Source organism: Notolabrus celidotus, chromosome 20 (genome assembly GCF_009762535.1).
Source record: "Notolabrus celidotus isolate fNotCel1 chromosome 20, fNotCel1.pri, whole genome shotgun sequence".
Lineage (NCBI taxonomy): Eukaryota > Metazoa > Chordata > Actinopteri > Labriformes > Labridae > Notolabrus > Notolabrus celidotus.
The window spans coordinates 12,794,722-12,815,464 of NC_048291.1; the positions used below are offsets into that span (position 1 = coordinate 12,794,722).

Here is a 20,743-nt window from a genome sequence, read left to right on the forward strand (position 1 = left end):
TTGTATCTGGAAATACAAACCAGTCCATTATAAATTAAATTCTTACCATTGTGTAAAACTATAAACAAGTCCGTCGCAAAGTGTGAGCCTTATGTTTTCCTCACATGTAAACTAATTGAAGGTTACTTGCGGGTCAAAGTTCATGGAAGAATCGCGAGTTTAAAATTCAAGATGAACCAGGTGGACGGTGAGATTTGTGATACTGACATCTGCTGGAAAGGAGGCCATACTGCACTTTTTCCCCCTTAGTAAGCCTGCAAAACGTACTTCTGAGCTGTTAGGACTATGAAAGACAGTAAAAGCCAAAAATGTTTATTATTTGCATCTTTATTTTCAAGCAACTGGATCAGTAAATATATTTGAAGGAATATTCTGTTATGAATATATCTTCATTTCACTACATGGCAGTTACTGTGTGACTTGGAAATGTGTCTCTGTCTTCCCGGGTCACAGTTTATGATTCACAATGACAAACTATTCTGTCAATCTCACATCTGAATCGCACTGATATTTCTCATACTGTGTATGTTTTCTTAATAACCTGGTGAAATTTGATCTGTGCAATAACTTACACCACTATCTATTCATCAGATAGAAGTGTACATATTGTGTATATATCTGTAATATTTGCCATATTCTATTTTATTTTACCTTTATCATTACTATCTTTATTGTTATTATATTTTTTTCTATGTAAATACATTGTTGTATTCCCCTGTCTTGTGTTGTAAGCTGCTGTAACAAAACAATCTCCCCAAATGGGGGATCAAATAAAGTATATCTTAATCTAAGTAGTGCTGAACAGGCTTTACTTACAGATAAGTTCATGCAACTTTATGATTTTGTGATTTATCTTTAAAATTACAGTTTTTCTCAGTGATGATTATGTACAATTGCTCTGCTGTTTCCTACATTATCAAGTGCTGATGTCATGTTGATCAAAATGTATTAGAATGGGTCTATGTTAAATAGTCTCACCCTCCACAACATTTAGGCATTAGTTCATCGCATAAGTATTCACATGCAAAATGGTTAAACATGTTGTCAGAATATGTCAGTCATATTTCTGTTCATTTCCATTAGACTGTTTTTTCTAAATCTTTCCTGAGCTGGTAAATTGCTCCCAGATGAATCTTGACTTTTTCTAACGAAGGCCCATCAGACAGGAACATCAGGAGGTGTAGGAAGACTGCACTGCACTATAAATCCTCCAGCACTGCATGTACAGTACAGTTTCCCCTATGTTCACATTTCTACTTAAATTTTTTTGTTTTTTCTTTGTGCTCTACAGTGCTGTCTTTTTCTTTCTGTATTGCAATGACATGGTCTGTCAACAAATTAAGTACAAACAGTAAAAGCGTGAATGTGAATCTTGTCCAGTCTCTTGCAATCAATCTCCCACATACACTAAGGTGTAACTTACATTACAATTTCTGATTGGTTAAGGGGCGGCCCCTACTACATCCTCCGATTGGTTATGAGTCCGGCGCTGTCATGACTGCACACCCCAATCTGTGTTGGGGGGCTAAGAGGAAATCTGCTTGGGAGGGATAGTGTTGACATTCGAAGTCCCCCTCTCTGAACAGATGATTAACAGCAGCTTTAAATTAACTATAACCATTTTGTACTTTCCAAAGAGACCATAACACAAGGAAAGTTAGAAACCAACTTAGACTATGGGCTCTTTCAATAAATGATTTTGACTTGCAGTGGTTATTATGGTGACCTAATGACAAAAGGACAAGTAAATGATTTCAAAAGGTGTTTATTGAAAGACAATATTGAAAAAAATCCACAAACCGTTACTCAAGTAAGACAGCAAAAAACAATGTTTTACTCACTGTATAAAAAGGAGGTCTTTTTGACACAATGGAAGGCAAGCTAATCCGGTTCAAACATTAGAATGGAATAGCATTGAGGAATCATAAGCACATTCAGTATATAACACAAAAAATTGACACCTGCAGGTTATTGTTTACAACCTGATGTGCACGACCATGCATGGCTGAATCAATGATTCACCTCAGTTCATCAGAGATTGTAAACTAACTTCAAGCCTAGATTATTGGCGAGACTGCTGTAACCCTGTTATGGCAGCATTGAGGGTTTTTAATGCTGTTGTATGAAAAACCTTAATACTACTCTGTTATTTTCTTTTGAAGCCATGCTTACCTACCACCACTTAACATAAGATAAGAACAAAATAGCTAATTCAAGTGAAGAATGTTCCCTAACAGTCTGAAAACCACCGTGATCCAAAGTACAACTGCCCCCGCCGACAAGAAAAGAAAGGAAACAATAATTTCTGATATATAAAGGCCCCAATAAAAAAAAAGTCCACTAAGAAGGTGGTTTGGCTTTCATCAGCGACAATTCATTAACCCTTAATCATAAGACTATTATAAGACTACTGGATCATACAACATTCATCAATCCAACTTGTACAAATACAGTAGCGCAATATCATGTTAGGTTGTAATTTATTTCAGCAGTGGTGAACAATGAAAAGAAAACGGATTACTTTTTTAATAAGAAATTCCAGTTCATTTAAAAACATGAACACTGGTGACCCTGTTGTATCCTCAGTGCGGTTTTTGCTGCTGAAGGCTTATGTGTGTTTTTGTGTGAATACCTGACCAAACAGGAAGACTTAATTTCTTATCAGATGCATGATGTTCAGTGAGAGTATTAACAGTTTGTTCACCATCTTTTAAAGACACATAGTGACTGAGAGTGCTCATACGGCTGACAAATGGAAAAAAGCAAGCAGTGGTCAACTGTGGAGGTAAGTGTGTACACAGATAACAACTTTGTAATAATACACAACATAGTATCTTGAGATCAGAAATAACAGACTGAGATATGAGGAAGCCATTATTCTTTTATATCGGGACACTTTAGAGTGTATTATCACACTTAAACCACATATGTACAGAGAAGCTAAAATCCAGTTATTTAATTAAGTATTTGAAGTATAACTGTTAAGGTGACATAAACCAGAAGTATTATTGCTATGATTGCCTGCTGTTTAATTAAACTTGCACCAGCTCAGAAAGGTGATACCTGGAATATATGATTGTATAAATAGTATCTAAATTGATTGTTGCATGATCCTGTCAGTTGGATTTTGTAAATAACAGTAACAGTCTGCACCAATTTTCGCAATCTACAATGTTGGCTGTATCCCACAATGATTCCTCATAATACCACAAATTACAGCTGAAAATAATCAAATATCAAATTCCATGCAGTCCAATACCATGAACACCACTTAGACAACATGACATTCGATTTTTCAAACCCTAACAGATAAAGTGATACATATGATATCATTAGGTGTTCCAGTATTTGAGATTTTTTTCCCAGGAGTTGTTTAAATGATCACATTGTACAATATTCTTTGAGTGAGTGGTGAGCTGCGCTGCCTTGCTGACACAGACCGCAGCACAAAAACCTGACACTTGATTTGTCATTTCCTCTCCGTTTTTGGCACCAGGATTAAACTGAGGCAAGATGGCTTCCTCTTTAGTCATCCTGGGGGATATAACAGTCACAGTTAGTGAAAACGTAACCATAGGCTTTGAGTTGAATCTTATTGTGAGGATATTCTGATAATGTGAAGTCATTACATCATAATGAAGTTATAGTTTGATAGAAGAAAAAAACCTGACTGAACCCAAACATTAAAGAACTTAGCTAAACAAAGCCAAAAAAGTTGAATCGATACCTTAAAGTATATCCTTAAAAATGTGAAGTCTTACTAAATTAACAATTTTTTTAAAGAATGACATTAAAGACCCTGTGAGGAGTTTATATTGTGGTTATGAAACATATTGAAATAGCCAGTGATGTCTCTTTTTAACCTACAAAAGCGAACAGCAACAAGACTGACAATTTCTTTATTGCAAGTTTTAACTGCTGCAAGGGGCAGGTATCAGAACAGTCGATCAACAGCATGCTCAAGAAACAGCCTTTCTTTACATTTACACAGCAAGTATTCACAATGATTGACACATTTGGCTGTTAGAAAAAAAGGAGAATGAGATTTTTTGACAGAAAATACTATGTACATATGTACTTAACAAGATTAGTTCAGTGATAAGATTTACATCTTGCCCACAGGGGGCACCAACATAGATACAAACTGAAAGCTCCTCACATCAGCTTCAACAGTTGTCAAACAAAAGAATACTGCAGATTTTAATTTACACAGTATCCTAAATATTCACTCACCCACTCGTCCTCATCTACCCCCTCGAAGGACTCCTGTGGCAGAGGGTCGTCCATGTTTCCCAGCTTAGCCACCATGGCACTGAGGAGCTGGTTTACACACACACAAATTGAGTGTTACTACATATCACTCAAACATAGAAGCTACTGGCCGTACATGGGAGTATTCATGTGCCTTAGATCTGTAAATAGTCCAGGTGAGATTTCCTGGATGATAAAACACACCTCCTCTTTTTTCTGCTCATCAGTCTTCTCTTCCAGGTAAACAGATGAGGGTAGGTATTTCCTTACTGGTGCCTCTTTAGGCGCCTCACTCACTGAAATACAAGACATAAACAACATCAGTTAAGACAAACTCCAGGATTTATCCATAACTGACTTGTAGTTGGCTGCACTGTTATCTGTGTCTGTACCTGGCGTCATGTCTTTGGGCTTGAGGCTCATCTTCTTGTTTTGGCTGTTGATGCCAGACAGCCAAGCAGACGCAGTCAAAGTCGGTTCCCAGCAGACTGCCGTGTTTGGGAACACGTCATCCTGGAAAAACTCTTTCTGTAGACCAAAGATGAGACAAATGAAGTTGTTTATTGGAATTGATCAAAACAGGTATGCAGTGTTATTTTGTGTCCACTAGGTGGTGTAGTCAGCTCACCTTGACTCTTGGTACTCTGAAGGCCACCGGCATTATGGTTGTTTTGGTAAGCATGAGGGCCACAGCTACCTCTACATCCCGCACATTGCACTCTGTCTTGGGAAGAAAACCCAAGCCCTGCAGACAGGAGACAACCAGGAAGTGTCAGAGTTGAGAGAAAACAAACAAACAGACAGACAAACAAACAAACAAACAAACAAACAAACAAACAAACAAACAAACAAACAAATGACAGAATTAAAGACAGAAAGAGAGCACAGTTTTTAAGGCACAAAGTTCTGTGGACCACTGGCTTGTTCTATGTAAGTAGATGTACAGAGAATAATTATCCAATGTAAACGAGGAAATGAATGACAGTGAGAGAGTTCGGCTCAGTACCTTATGTGGCTCAGGAGAATTAAAACTGCTGCACTCAATGAAGTATGGATCTTCAGGGGCCACCTCAAAGATGTGGACTCTGGTATCACCCTGAAAAACAAATGAAACACAAGAACATCTCATTATCTTTTTGTTATACACCTTTGTTCAAATCTAACTTGAAAGTAAGACTTTGTAGAGTTTCAAAAGGGAGCTATTTAAATATCTGTTCTTCTCATTTTTTTTTTTGAGTGATGCACATTCAGTTATTTCATTTGCTTACTTTTCCAGTGAGGATGACCACACTGGTGTCAGGGTCGTAGAAAGGGATGAGTGTAGAGGGGGAGAGGTCCAGAAAAGTGGTTGCCAGTGCTCCAGAAGACAGGGAGTCGGCAGTGTAAAGGTAGAGTCCTCTCTCACTGCGGCTATAAAAGGACAACAACAGAGTCAGCTATAAACTTTTTCTTTGTTCAACCAACTGCTGCTCAGATTTTTAGTGTATTTGATGATTTAAATTCAGGTGGGGTCAAACATGATATCCAGGGGTGGAAGGTAACTAACTACAATCACTCACATTCAGTCACATCATTTAGTAGATTTTCAGTGTAGTTTTTTGAGTAGTTCCTATGATCAGCACTTTTACTTCAGTGATTTCCGTGGGAAGTATCATATTTCTTAACATTTAACATTTCACTGTTACTTAGTTAAAAAAGTGTAAAGGAAAATGATACAAGCTTTCCATCAAATGCGTGGCGGCCACCTGATTGGTTGACGTCTACCGCCTGATGGTCAGGTGAACTAATATGTAGCTAGCATGAAGAAGAGAACATGCAAGCTTGTGCTGAAATCACAACAAGAAATACTCTTGTAAAGTTGGAAATACATTCTATAATGTTGCTTTTGTAAAACTGACAACTAAAGTAAGGTGGACAGCGGGCCACAACCTGATTTTTATCAATACAAGTCATCCTAGAACTGGACTATTTACAGTGAACACTTTGAACAGCAGGCTGTGACTCAATGCAGGGGGAATGTCTATAAAGTGCCTCACTAAAAAAGAAGATGCAACAAAACTATCCAACCTCAACAAATCTCTCCAAACATTATAGGTGTCTTGTTGTTTAAACTTCAACAATAACTTATATAAATATGCTTTTACATAATTTGGGGTAAAATTTCATCAAAGTAACTGCACTTTTACTTGATTAGAATATTTTAGTTATTTTTCCTCCTCTGATTGATTTGAGCACTCAGCCTACTTGAAGAAGTCTGAGCCGTGTTTAGTACCTGTCAAATCCTGACACCAACAGGTACTTGCCGTCACACACCCACACAACACGAGCTCCCCTGTGGCCATCAGGGCCTGGGCCTTCCTAGAAGACAGAAAACAGCAAGTTTGTAATGGGGGTTTAGAAATGTAATTAAACACTTTGAACAAAAAGGACCTGCTTTCTCTCTATTAACACTGTCAACTGATTTTTTTTTGCTTTTATAAAATAATTTAATATTATTAGAACAAAAATAACTTTAATATACTTCATTATTTTCTTTAAAAAAACATAGCCCTGACTTTAAAGGAACTGAGTGTAATGATATAAAAAGCATAATGTGTATATAGATTAAAGTGCGGTTTAATATGTGTGTATGACTTAGTATTTTTACAACACACAGGAGAGACTGTCATTCTGTATTGATTGATGTCCTGATGGTCTAATGTGTCACATGTACCTGAGCTGGCGCGGTGGACTTGCGGGGGTCATAAATGCGAACTTTGCCATCTTTGCAGACTGTGGCTAGAAGCTTCCCATCAGGGCTCCATGCCATGGCAAAAATCTAAACACAACAAAACAAACAAGAAGAAGAAGAAAGCACAGAGTCTCAGCAAAGCACAGTTGATGTATTAACTCTAGTACGAGCAAGAAAGCAAGTCAACACTGCTGTTAAATGACCCACATCAATGTTTTTCTTATTGTAAGTAGTCATCCAGATTGTTGATTAAGAATAGATCTTTGTCACACCTGGTCCTCGTGTCCAGTGAGGAGCATGACTTGATCTCCGCTCTCCAGGTTCCACAGTCTGACTGAGAGATCGTAGGATGAAGACACCAGCAGTCCACTGGCCTGAGGGTGGAACTTGATGGAGTAAATCTTCTCTGTGTGGCCTACAGAGGGATCACAGTGGCTGTCAAACAACTTGAGTTTTACTTTGTTGTCGAAAACTGGTTTCAGGATGTGGATCCTGATCCTACCTTGCAAGATGAGCTCAGGCTCAGTCAGGGTCTCTGTCAGCCCTCCCTCTGGTACCTGCCACACCCGGATCTTTGCATCATCACCAGCTAGCGTGGACAAAGAGACAGATGTATGCACATCATATCACACTCATGCATAAACCAGATACAGCTACAAATGCCTACAAATATACACTACTTGTGTTCACTCACCAACAGCTAGCCGATGTGTGTCAAAGGGGTCCCAAGAGAAGTCGACCACGTTGACAGAGTTCTGGATGGTGGGCAGAGCTGTGTGTGGTAGTTTACCTGGCTGAGAGCGCTGTGGAGAGGAATGGAAGTCGTCACTCACACACATACTCTACTAGCTTATTGTACAAGTAACTGAATTATAAGAGAAAAAGGAGACTCAACACAACATAAAGAGTTTTCAAAACAACAGAGAGAAACTTTCATCAGTGTCAAATTTGGCAAGAAAAGGGATAGTTAAGTTTCCTGATTTGGTCCTGTACATGCACAAAGAAAAATATGTGCTCCTTCCTTGTAACTGGCTCTTCTATCTTGTAACTCACTGTAAGGCTTCCAAAAATACATCAAACTACACAGAGATACTCAAACTCTGTTGATGCTTCTGTAGGTTGTAAAGAGTCACCAGTGTTACACTGAGTCTGTTCCATGACCAGTTAAAAAGTCTCCACAGGATGTTGAATTTAATTTGTTATTGTCATACCTCAAAAACAGCAACCTGACCCCCAGAGATGGCAAGTGGCACCGCCACACGTTGGCGGTTGACAGAGAAGCCGTCACACTCTCCAGGTGTCGTCAAGTTGAGGCCTTGCACGTTGGTGATGTGAGTGTCCCGATGCATCACTGAACCCTGGATGTGACGGTACTTGGAGGTCGGCCCTGTATCACAGATCTATCTTTGTTAAAACAGGAACATTTATTATATAATGAACATACTTAGGTCATTTTAGGTGTTTGTGTGTCTGTACCCAGCATGCTCCGGATGGCTTTGGCACTCTGGCTGGGACTAGGACTTGGGAGGAAGCCTGAGGAGAGGCCAGAGGTGGTAGAGGGAGAGCGGGATGGGGCAGCACTGCTGCTGGGAGTGCTCAAAGGACTGCTGGAGGTGGAGCAGCCACGTGCCGTGTCCTGTAGAGTAGAAGAATGTCTCTTCACATGACAGAATAGAAGCCTCATAAGAAAGCAGTAGTTCCATTATTTCAGTGGACCCTTGTTGGTCACAAACATATATAACAGAAAGGTCTTTCACCTCCTTGCTCCCCCCACTGGTCAGCTCCTTCTTTGCAGGTGTCTGTTTTGTTGGTGAAGCCTTTGTTTTGGGCTGCTTGGCTGGATCCAGACTCACTTTTTCTACCTGTGAAAGAAAAAAGGATGAGTTGTCGGTTGTGAGAGTGAATTTTCTTTTAGATGCCTGTACTACACAAGATCAGAAAAACTTGTTTAGAGTGGAGTAATAACTTCACCTGCTTGTTCCCTCCCTGCCACCACTCCTCAGCAGACATGGCTGGAGTTGTACCCACTGTGTCAGGGTAGAGATCATCATGAAACTCATGGCTTGAATGCTGGAAATATAAAATACACATGCATTAAAATATGACGACACAAATGCATTTACCTTCCATCTTCATGAATCTACACTTTTACATGTCAGTATCCCTGCTCATGTATGCACCTTGCGAGGGACTTGATAGCTGATTGGCACAATGCAGCTGTCTGTCAGCTGGAGAACACGCATCACTTCACAGGAAAAGACATCCAACGCAAACTTTGGTACCAAGGCAACCCCACGTGTTGAAGCGTCCGTCAGACAGTGGCTCACTTTGGAGAGTAAGATTAAAGAGAGTGATGAGAAAAGGAGGGAACTATAACAATCTGAACAGAGAGATTACAGATGACCAAGCTTTACCTTGTGAGAGGAAAGGCTCAGAGGTAGACACCTCAAAGCAATCGACCACGGTGTCTCCCTGTGCAAGAAAGAACATAATTAGGTTTCATCTTCAGCACAACTAGACTGAACTTTTTACGTTTAAATATCTTATTATCTCCTTACAAAATAATTAAACCTAAATCTTACCATGCCAGCCAGAATAAGCAGACCAGTGTCATTATCAAAAAGAGGAATCATCGACCTGAAAGTAAAGAGACAAGAGAGGGACATAAAAACAAAAGAGATTAAAATCATGCTCAAAAACAACAAAGTGACAGAGTTAACATATTATAAAATATTCATTCAAAATGTTCTATAGTTTTAGTTTTACAAAGCAGCCACTAGATGGAGCAGTCAACTTGATTTAAGGTAAAATTGGTTTGTAAAAACAAGCTGTATTTCCATTCCTCTGCTGATTCTGCAGATTAGAATAGTTTAAAAAACTCCATCCAACTATGTTGAATATGTTAAGTCAAACAAATACACAGTTACATTCAATAATTCATACTCCTTAGTGCTTTCAATCTGCTAAATAAAGGCCAAAATAAGATTACTATCAAAGAAAAATAGCATAGAACACAAACAAGGACTGAGTGACAGAGTAGATATGTTGTCAAATGGATGATAAAAACATCCATCATTGTCAAAGACTAACATTTCATTACACTGATGCCTGATATGATCAGATTGTAGTTAACATAGGGAACGGAAATTGTTTCTAAAAGCCAGAGGTAGAATGAGGATTTATCTTAAAATAAAAAGCAAAGATATTCTGTTCACAATCACACAGACAAAGAATGACACCAAATGCTCCCAATTGTAAACTGCAACAACAGAATTAGAGCATTTAGCTTGTGAAACTTATTACTGTTATAACAAAATATTCGCTTTGACCCTCAGACCTCCACCCACGCAGGCTTGAACAAGGCCCCAGTCACCTGCCTTCTCTCATGATTTGAGGTAAGAAGATTGAGGAATTAGGAAACTGAATGAGCTTTAACTCAATGGGGAAAGTACAGTCGGCTGTTGTAAACAAACCAAACAGGAAATCATGGCTTAGGCAGTGGCATTCTTTCACGAACACAAACACAGCTGCCAACTTGTCCCAATTCTTCCACCTCTTTACGCTCTTTCATATTGTGGTCTGTCTCTTCATCAATGAGAGCACGTCAGAGTCAACATGCTGCGCTTTTTTTTTCTCCAGACAGAAAAAAAATGGAGCGAGTGCTGGCTGATCTAACCACTTCACATCACAGGCCGCAGATAGGCCTACTGAAGTGGAAAGGCCGTTTCAGTGATTGGTTTATGATGATGACCTTGTGTAATGATACTATTCTAGAGAACGACCGCAACATCGGCTGAGAATGACAGACTGGTGATGTAATGCTCCAAGTATGACAATATAATGACAGACTTCGTTTGGGTATCTTAAGGAACAGCGGAGATTGACACGCGATGGTTTGTGTACATGTGTGAGACTGACAGGGGAGGAGAGTGTGTCTGTGTGTCAGCAGTGTGTTTGTTGGAATTTGTAGCACAAGAAGGTTTCCACATTTTGACAAAGGAACCCACACAATCTCTGGATCACCGTTCAGTGAAAACTAGCTGCCACAAGTCTGTGGTTTTAATTACTAACATCCTTTTGTTGTGTACACAGATGTTGACCAAAAATCTGTTTCATTTTCTTGTAAATTTGTCTTATTTATTTATTTATCAAAGTAATTTTGTGCTTGGCAGTTTTGCAGAACCAGCAGATGGATAACCCAGTGAAAGCGGGTCATGAGTCAAAGGCGTAACATATTTTGGTAAACTGATCTGCCAAGTGGAAATGGTCTGGAAAAATCAAATGTTACTTTGCATACGTGGGCTAAAGGTCTCATTTATTGTTTTCCCACAATTTGAAGTGTAAGAACAGATGTATTGAAAAGATAGGTAACTTAAGCTACTGTGAGGGCTTTTTAACTGGATATGAAACAGACTGAAGTTAATACTGATTCTGACCACCAAAAGGAAACAAGACCAACAGATCCAAGACTCATGATGGAGGATAAGGTCTGGGTTAAGGAGGGGGAAAAATAGAGATTTCAAGAACCAAGTCGTAAATTTATGAGAGTTAAGTCAGAATTTTACAAGAATAAAGTGAAAAAAGAAAAAAGTCACACATTTACTAGAATAAAGTCATAAATTTAGTCTATGTTCACCTAAATGTTATTTTAAAGGGGAGGATCAGAGAGCAGCCTGCATTAAAATGATAAACAAGGAGCATGTTGTGAGGTTATACTTTCGAATAGATTTGATAAAAAACAGAATATTCAATCGAATACTCAATCTTTAAGGCCATCAGCCTCGTATTATAAGAATCAAGACTCTGCAAAAAACAAACAGATCCAATCCGAGGAAGTGCAGTCTGATTGGCAGCCTGAGCATGCTCCTGCAATTGCTAATCTGTTGAGTTTGACTTCACAAGATGATCCATGTTCATCATTTCAGTACAGATGGCTAGCTGCTCTTCTGATATCCTCCTATATATTATTTGCAAAGATTCATTGTAACCTGTAATTAGGACTGAAATATCAGCTTTACTCTCATAAGGTTACGAGTCAATTCTTGTAAATATACAACAAAGTACTCTTGTGTTAAGGATGCCCTCTTTCCCCATTTTACAAATTGTACTGCCTCCTCTGGGTTGTCATATTCATCTACCTGGCCCATTTGTCTTTCATGTATTACAAAAATAAACCTGTCCCATAACTGTACCTCCTCTTCTCTTTCTTATCCCTCTCTCCCTCCCTCTATCTCTGGTCTGTGAAGTCAGCAGAGGCGGCCACGGTTTGTTAGGATCGACTTTGTGTTCCCATGTCAGAGTCAGTCTGCAGGGAGTCCCTAAACACCTTCATTCCCACACCCCTCTTGATGCCTGTCTTTCTCTCCCTCCCTCTCCCACTATTTCCTCTCCCATTCAACAACACCACAACCTTGCACCCCGCTGTTTTTTTCCAATCCATGACCATTTCCCCCAAATTGCCTTCACTTTCTCTGTGAGCTTATCTCTGTTTTTCTTACAGTATGAGTACAACAAATCAGTTACATTGTCGGAGCCGAGCTTTATCACTGATAATGGCCTCTGTTTACTATCGCTTTCATGCTCCACCTCACTACAAGTCAATTTTCCCACACAGGAAAACACATGCACACATGCTCCTGCATATTTACACACATAATTGCACAAGTAAATACATGTCCTAATGATGCGGCTTATTGATGTATGTGCACTTGCATTAATACAAGCACACAGTTACCAGTAAGCAGGGGTTGATTGTTGCAGCCAGCAGGCCTGTTGTGCAGATCTGGATCACATGAGCTGATTATGAATGAAAAGACAAACTATTACAGGACTCATTCATGCTCTTAGAGGAGAGTCTGTAAACAAAAGTGTGAGTAGCACTAAACCCAGCCTGACACTCTGATTCAGATACAAGTCTGTTTCAGTGCTGGGTTGTATGACTCAAACAGGTTTATCCACACACAAGCTAATTAGTCATTAAGTGATTCTGTTGTAATGCTAAATGTCTAATTAAAGGTGATGAGAAAATAAAGAAAGGCATTCACATTATCAAGCACCACTTAAGTGGCTATTACATCTTTTGCATGTCTGGTTGTGTTGCCAAAATATGGTGCGTTGTCTCAGTATTATCAAAAGTGATACTTTCACAAGTTTGGAACCCTTAAATCTGACTGGTGCCAGACCAAAACACTGCTGACAATACTAAAATCAACTATTTGGACTGTGTTGTATTGGGCAGCAAGTGAATTTCTTTGCATTTCAATGTAGCACATTTCCTGCTGTTACTTCTTTGACCTGTGACCTCAGACATACATCTACTTCTAAAGTCCTTAAAGAAATAAGCATAAAAGGTTAATGTGCTGCCATTTTGATTTATTTTTTAACTGTAAACAATTACATATAACACACCATTATGACATATTTTAGATGCATAATGTTAGTAGTTAAAGCATTAGCAGAGATAGCAAGGGTCAATATGTTATTCGTTTGTGTGTATGCACACATACTTCATGCCACCTGTGCATAAATCAGTGCACCAGTTAGGGCACCGCAGTAAAAAAATCCCACCCATGCTTTCATAGTAGGTGGCTTTATGACAAATAAAGGAATGAATATTTGTAAAGAAAACGTTTCTTATCAACAGGAAATTACAGGCGGATTGAACACTGTGTATGAGAGTTATAACAACTTTCTGTTCTAAAGGCAAAACATCCAAATTCTGAGCACTGAAATTGGACAAAATCTTAATATTTTATGGATAAGGTGTTTTCTTTAAACTGACTAAGTTTGATGTGAGTTTGATGAATGGCTAGGGGGAAGTTTATTTAAGTATCACTCTTGTAAATGGCCAAAAATACAATATGGTTTCAAAGCTATATCTAAATAGCAGACTCCCTGTAGAGTTTTGGGTTTGGGTAAGACAAGCCAGTTCTTAGTTCAGGACATAAAACCTCTGCAGTTCAAATTTTGTGCACAGCAGTGAAAGGTACAGCCTGGTGTAGGTTTTATTAAATCTAAATGGTCTGCCAAGGAGTAATTTTGAAATACCCATGTCCCTGACCTTTATGAGATGTAAATTTTACGACAGCTGATGCATGAAGGAACGTTTTGGGAGTTTTGGAGCACATTTAGCCCCTCAAAAATGTAACTCTGCTGGCACCTGAACGATCTTAGAGGAAACAAAAAGGTCTTAAAAAGCTGTACGACATTCAATAACTAAAAAAACATATACTTGAGATATCTTATTTCACAGAGTAACAGCCAAGTCTCACACTCTCAGGCCTCTCTGCACCCTCTATCATCTCAACACCTTTCTCAGCTCTTTCAACCGCACTGCCTGATGCATCAATAAACCCCCCTGGTTTCAGTCCGTCACTGGCACTCTGCTACTATCTGGAGCATACACAAAACAGAGAGCGCAGAGAAAACACACCACCTGCCTCATCTGCCATCGCTCTCTCACACAGACTCAAACACACATTAGAAAATGACCTTCTGCCTGTGACAGCAGCCTTCAGCACCAGCAGATATGACAGGTATATTACTGCTACTCTGGGTATGAGTATGAAAGGGTCCGAGTCAGACCAGATATATTATGATTATGAGAATGTGTTGTCGTTTGATAATGCCAGAGATAGTGTTAATCAGTGGAATAACTGTCTAATGGAGGGCCAGAATGGTTACGTGGATGACAGAGAGATACAGAAATACTGTGTTTCTGTGTTTTATTGGACATCTAAAGCTGAAGGTGGAATTCAATTAAGCAAAAATGTCCAGAAGCAGGTAGTAAAATCCTACTAAAATTCCTCCTAGAAACTCATCCACATGCAGAGACATACTGTACCATGAGAAACCATTGCACACATACATGTTTGAGCTTACAAGCATGACAAATATTCAAAGTCATGCTTCCATGAGCACATATAGGTACTTCCAGATGCACCGATAGGATCAGACTAGCACACAATAGTGTATTATATACAGTATATAGGTGGAGCTAATGAAAGCAGCCTGCAGAGGTATAAGGTTATGGGTCGAGCTGTGACCAGATCAGTATCAGTCAAAGGGGGCCTTTCTCTGTTCGGTGAGATCATGGCCTTTAGCTCAGCCTGCCTCACTTCTAAAAACACATGAGACAGCAAAATAAGCGACAGGTGACAGGTAGGAGCTGTCTAGAAGAAAGAGACAGGACGCCTTTTGGGAATATGAAACTAAAACGAATCAGCTGGTTGTCTGCTTCTTCAATTTAGAAGTTTATTTTTGCTTAAACAGGATCTCTCATAGTTATTCTATGAAAAGAGGCAGCTATAAAACAACCCACATAAACCACTTTTTTCAGCAGTCAAGATTTTTTTTCTGCAATTAACTGCCTCATACTTTTGGATTTTCCATCTAGACACTGCCGCATGTTAGACCATCATGCATTTAAAATATATGAATTGAGGGTCAAATTATGATATGAATATGATATGAATTGAGGGTCAAATTATTTTGAGTTTTTTGCATGTTGTTAAGACAACAAAGTAAAACAATTCATTTTTGGTGATATAAATAAAACTAACTTGAAAGCTTTGTGCAAACACAATCATTTAGATCTCTTAGTTGTCACAATCACAATCCCAAACTGAAAGCGAGGGGTTTGAACCCCAGCAATACAGTCTCACCAAAGTGCTGTGTTTTGGTCAGATACAAAAAGCACAGCTTGATGCACTGTTGATTCTGAGCCCTCTATCAGCTCCTATGTCATCCCAGTCAGTGGGAGTGTCTAAGTAGTGCTGCATTATCACTGAGTGTGAAGGGTCTGCTGAACTGTGAACCGTCCACTTTATCAGCCCTCCTGTCTGCAGAGACTGTGAGCCTGCAGCTTGTCAAACTGTCCCTGCCACCTTCTGCTGGCTGCCGGAGCTCCAGACTGCAACTGGAGCTGCCGAGGCCATAAAAAATATTTGGATAATCACACAGAGTCATGGGGACACAGAACAGTGGCTGTGTTGTCGGGAGGCCTTGGGTCACTGATATTAGAGTTAAAGTGTGAGAGCTCGCATTAGTTACCGCAGTCATTCCAATAGGTCCACACACTTTTGTCACACCCCCTTGGACATCACATCTAGAGGACAGTGAAATCTCTTATCTTTTTTTGTTGCTGTTGAAAATCAGTGTGTTACAGTAGTATTATCTTTGGTTGAATGTTCTTAGTATTGTTCATAATTTGTAACAGAGTGCTTCCGTCAGACTCCTTATAATTCAATTTATCAGAAACTGGCTTATACAAATATTTGTTGTGAATGTGAATACTTAGGCTTTTTTACTCCTTCAGATATTGCGCTATTGTTTTTTTCAACTTTTCATAGCAATAAAAAACACAACTACTGTAAGACTGTAGCACCTTAGCACAAGGGGTGCTTGGAGCTAAATGCTTATATGAATACGCTTATAATGACAATAAATAAATGCATTGTTTTGCAGACACAACATTTACCATGCCCACTAGCCTATCCTAGCACATTAGCATTCTAAAAATGTGCTTGCTAGCACTATTTTGCTATTATTTAGTTCCTACCAAAGTATTACTCTCTGTCCATATCATGACACAGGTTTAACAAAGTAAAGGTTGTTTCTATTCTTTTTTAGAGTATATAAATGTTAAGACGGTGTATTTTCAGAAAACTTTGGCATCTATCCAATAGTTGTCCAGAAACTTCAGTTGAATCTAGGGCTGCCATCACAACATGCATTCATCTCAATGCCATTAAGGTACAAAATTGACACCTTTTTAAAAAATGTACTGCTGTTTTTTCCCTTTCGGCATACTGTAGCTGCTGCAGCGTCTTCTGCTTCCTGCTGCCGCCTGTGACAGCAAAGCTGATGAGTTAAAAGCAATGTGGACTTTGAGCTTTAGATACCTCCTAGAGCCAAGCATCCAAGTGCAGCTGATGTCAGTGGGTAATCTCATCCCAAAAACTAGAAGAGCTTTTTGAGTGTGCAAATCACCACAGACCTGTGGTTGAAACTAAATCAAAGAAGTTACTTGCTGAATGGGTGGCAACCATAGACTGTAAATAAAAATGGACAGCGTTGCTCCGCCTCTTCCCGTTGTACGGTTCTGAAGCCAAAAAATCCCGCTCCTGGGCGCAGCCATTGTGCAGCCTGAGCCTGTGAAGCCAGACTTTTAGCGTTACCATTCAAAAGCATGTTGGTGTCATTATTTTGTGTCACGGCTATGGTCAGAGCTGCTTTACTGTGGTGTGCCAAAAGGGACAAAAAAGGCACGTGATGAAAAAACTCCCACAACATTTTCATTGTTAATATGGATTTAAAAAAAAATCTGAAACACAAAATAATGGAATTTTAAACATTTGATTAAATGGGATTACTTGAGATTGAAATATCAATTGTTTGACTGCCCTACTTAAAACATAAAACTTCTTACTTCTTTGGCACTAGATAAAAATCTGTGGATCATAAACAGCCTTTGGATTTATCCTCTTTAGATGATCAAAGTCTGCATAAAATGAATGACAATGCTTCCAATAATTGTGGAGAAACAACCTGCTGTTATGCTTTATACATTCTAATTGAATTATTTTAATACAATAAATTCATTTCCAATAACATTATGAGCCTTCACTTTTGCTTCCACTCATGCACACCATCAGCAGCAGTTGACTCATTTGTTTGATCTGCTGTAGTATAAAATTAATGAGTGAAAATATGTGGTATGATGAACAGTCAGCTGTAACTAAACAGCTGTGTCTCCCATTTCAAAGCAAGACCATATAAGCACATGCTTTTCATTGAGTTATTCCCTTAATCACTGTCTGATGATGACAGTTCATATGACCTGCAGAATATGTTTATTCTTTTGATAACCAAGATCTCTTCCTGTCTTTATTGTTCACTGTGACAGAACACACTGTTTCTGTTTCAGTGTTATTACTCTTGTGTAAGGGAGTTAGACACAGGTTTTACTCACACTTTCGCTGCATGCCCATGGATGTAAGCATTACCCTGACAATGGAAGGACTGATGTGGAATAATCCACTAGTGATTAAATAGGAGTCATGACTGAACAACACTGGACTTGTAAAACTGTCTCCAGGATGATAAATCCTGGGTTGGTTTCTAGTGTTCTGCAAATATGTGAAATAAAAAAAGAAAGACTTTCCATGAGGGACAGATAAGTGAATATTTCAGAGGATTTTGGAAAGACCTCTTGAAAAAAAGCAAACACATAGTTTGGCAACAATCAGTTCTTTCAAGCTTTCAGGATCAACAATCCAACAAAAAACGAAAAGACCAAATTGTGGCAAAAGCTAGTAAATAAACAGTATATCACAGCTGATGAGCTTTGTCACCTTTGTAAACTCACAATAATCACAGATGGATTAAAACTCTGCACTTGTGTGTGTCTCATTGTGTACAAATGTTTTCATTAGCAGCATCAGAGCTCCAAGGCAGGAACCACAGAATCTAAACCACAGGGTCACACTGAGGGCAACTCAAATATCAGGTTTCTGCTCACAATGGTTGAAAGCTGCATTGCAAATTCATTTGACTTTCTTCATTTAAAACTGTCTGGGGTAATTTTATTCACATGCGTCTCTCTCTCTCTCTCTCTCTCTCTCTCTCTCTCTCTCTCTCTCTCTCTCTCTCTCTCTCTCTCTCTCTCTCTCTCTCTCTCTCTCTCTCTCTCTCTCTCTCTCTCTCTCTCTCTCTCTTCTTCTCTTTACTGTATTTTAAAAATCATTTTGTAAACCTCTTTCTAAGTTGAAATTGACAGTGTTAATTAAAATAAAGATTCAAGAGGGATATAAATTGTTAGTTTTGCATTCCAAACTTCCTTTTGGGGGTGAAAATACATGTATGCTAAGATGCCTGTTTACATCTGGGTAGTGGAGCACTATAGCATTATGGTAGGGCCATTAACCGGCACAATAGCCCCTGCTAATGTTGGGAGTCTGTGCTACAGCTTAGACACAACATATGACCAGCATTTTGATACAATTTTTAAAAAACTAATCTTTTGTTTAACCAACTAGTAGTTCTGTTGCCAACTAGCAAGAGTGACTATGTTTAACCATTAAGTTGACTAAAATGCACAACCATAGTAATGACATCTCTGTTAGTGTAAATTAGACAGAATAGTTTCTTATCCAGATGGTTCAATTAGTCTTGGTTCAAAGAGTCTTGATATGATCAAGTTCCAGATAGCCGTAAGTCTTATGAAACACCCTGCAGAAGAGCTGATCCTTAATTCTATGGGTTGAATTAAATGATGAAGAGAAAAGGCACACACTGAGAGTACTGTGGGTTCTTATATGGACTTAACAGCTAAAAGCGACTCTGTTTGAGGGGTTCCTGGATGCACCTTTTTGTCATGATGAGTTCAAGGACCCTCAGCAGGCTTCTAAGTCAAGCTGCAAACTCCCCCACTGAGCATTGAAATGTACTTATGTGCAACATACTTTCTCTGCTGTGTTTAAGTCTCTGTGTTCTGCTGCTGCTGCTGCTGATGTTTGTGTGTGTGTGTGTGTGTGTGTGTGTGTGTGTGTGTGTGTGTGTGTGTGTGTGTGTGTGTGTGTGTGTGTGTGTGTGTGTGTGTGTGTGTGTGTGTGTAAGTATTTAATAAAGGTGCTGGGTATGCTTGCCTAGCTACCTTCAGTAGCCAGTTCATTAGAAGAGAATTAGAGTTGACGCAGTGCGTTCCTGAGAGGGGAAGAAAAGCCAGGATTGTTGGTGGAGGGGGCCAGCTGTGGCTGAGTCTTAGCCCCAGTGACGAGCCTCTCAGATAGGCTGCCAAGCTGCTGCTCTACCCTCTCTCTTCGCTTCACCAGTCCCCGTCCACTGGCCCCTGACAACCGGCACACACACATGTGCATACACCCATGCTCAGGATTTAATTAAACTAACTAAATTCCATGTCAACAGGTCTAGAGTGACCCCTCTGGCACCCCACACACTACCCAATTCCACATACAACCACATGCAATGATGCCAAAGTGAAAAAACGCAACAGCTTCAGACGTAATTCTCCTCCTCTCCTCCTGAAAGAGGATAACACTTCATAACTTGTCCAACTTGTCATCAGTACAGCTTCATCTTCACATTGACACAGGCACGTCAAATCAGTGCTGTATAACTTTCACTTTGTCGCTCTTTGCTGAGGGAAACATTTAACCCGCAACAAGACAGACCGTCAATGTCAGCCACGTATCAGATCAATGCAAAACATCAAGAATTTGCATGAAAAACAATCTCACGATGTAAGAGACACTTCTGGGAAATGTCAGGACAACTTAACACACACGCTGTCGGACCACACGATGGACACACAGATGTTTTGTATAATGTTGATGGGGAAAATGAAAAACACAATCACAGACAGATAATATCTAAGAACAATTAAATATTCACAATGCTACCATCAAGATAGAGGCTCATGTTAAAAAACATACATTCATGTCAAAAAGCACCACTACAGCCTATAAATGCGTAATAAACTGGTCCAGACAGGCTGAGCCATAAAGCAGCCAGGTTTCAGGTCATAAAGACTCTCGACAACCAGAGCGTTAAAGAGGGATTGTAGTGGGGGTTTGGTTAGTTGTTGGATGTGGGTGGGCATGATGCTGAAGTGGAGGTAAGGTTGTGCAAGTACCACTGAGAAACATAAATCCAAAAAGAAAAAAAGGAAGACAGCTGTGAGGATGCTGACAAACTGGCATATGTCTGATTTTTGGATTGTGTCTGCAATGTAACGGTGTG

General features: G+C 39.4%; 1 protein-coding gene across 3 annotated transcripts in view; it reads right to left on the reverse strand.

Moving 5' to 3' along the window:
- The window catches only part of LOC117831964 (mitochondrial import inner membrane translocase subunit TIM16-like), a 139,614-nt gene that overhangs the window by 4,175 nt on the left and 114,696 nt on the right, over window positions 1-20,743 (reverse strand). Inside the window, exons 10-28 of one of the 3 annotated variants that reach the window (XM_034710875.1) lie at window positions 9,565-9,619; window positions 9,397-9,454; window positions 9,163-9,308; window positions 8,954-9,052; window positions 8,740-8,844; window positions 8,459-8,618; window positions 8,194-8,369; window positions 7,677-7,785; window positions 7,485-7,571; window positions 7,255-7,397; window positions 6,965-7,069; window positions 6,524-6,609; window positions 5,520-5,661; window positions 5,258-5,347; window positions 4,880-4,996; window positions 4,644-4,779; window positions 4,456-4,547; window positions 4,234-4,320; window positions 1,750-3,534 (exon numbers count right to left, since the gene is read on the reverse strand). In XM_034710875.1, the coding sequence (XP_034566766.1) occupies window positions 3,526-3,534; window positions 4,234-4,320; window positions 4,456-4,547; window positions 4,644-4,779; window positions 4,880-4,996; window positions 5,258-5,347; window positions 5,520-5,661; window positions 6,524-6,609; window positions 6,965-7,069; window positions 7,255-7,397; window positions 7,485-7,571; window positions 7,677-7,785; window positions 8,194-8,369; window positions 8,459-8,618; window positions 8,740-8,844; window positions 8,954-9,052; window positions 9,163-9,308; window positions 9,397-9,454; window positions 9,565-9,619 (2,002 nt within the window). In that variant the 3' untranslated portion in view covers window positions 1,750-3,525. Of the gene's footprint in view, window positions 1-46; window positions 175-1,749; window positions 3,535-4,233; window positions 4,321-4,455; window positions 4,548-4,643; window positions 4,780-4,879; window positions 4,997-5,257; window positions 5,348-5,519; window positions 5,662-6,523; window positions 6,610-6,964; window positions 7,070-7,254; window positions 7,398-7,484; window positions 7,572-7,676; window positions 7,786-8,193; window positions 8,370-8,458; window positions 8,619-8,739; window positions 8,845-8,953; window positions 9,053-9,162; window positions 9,309-9,396; window positions 9,455-9,564; window positions 9,620-20,743 lie in introns of those variants that run through there. The other 2 variants (XM_034710877.1, XM_034710876.1) reach the window with 2 other exon arrangements.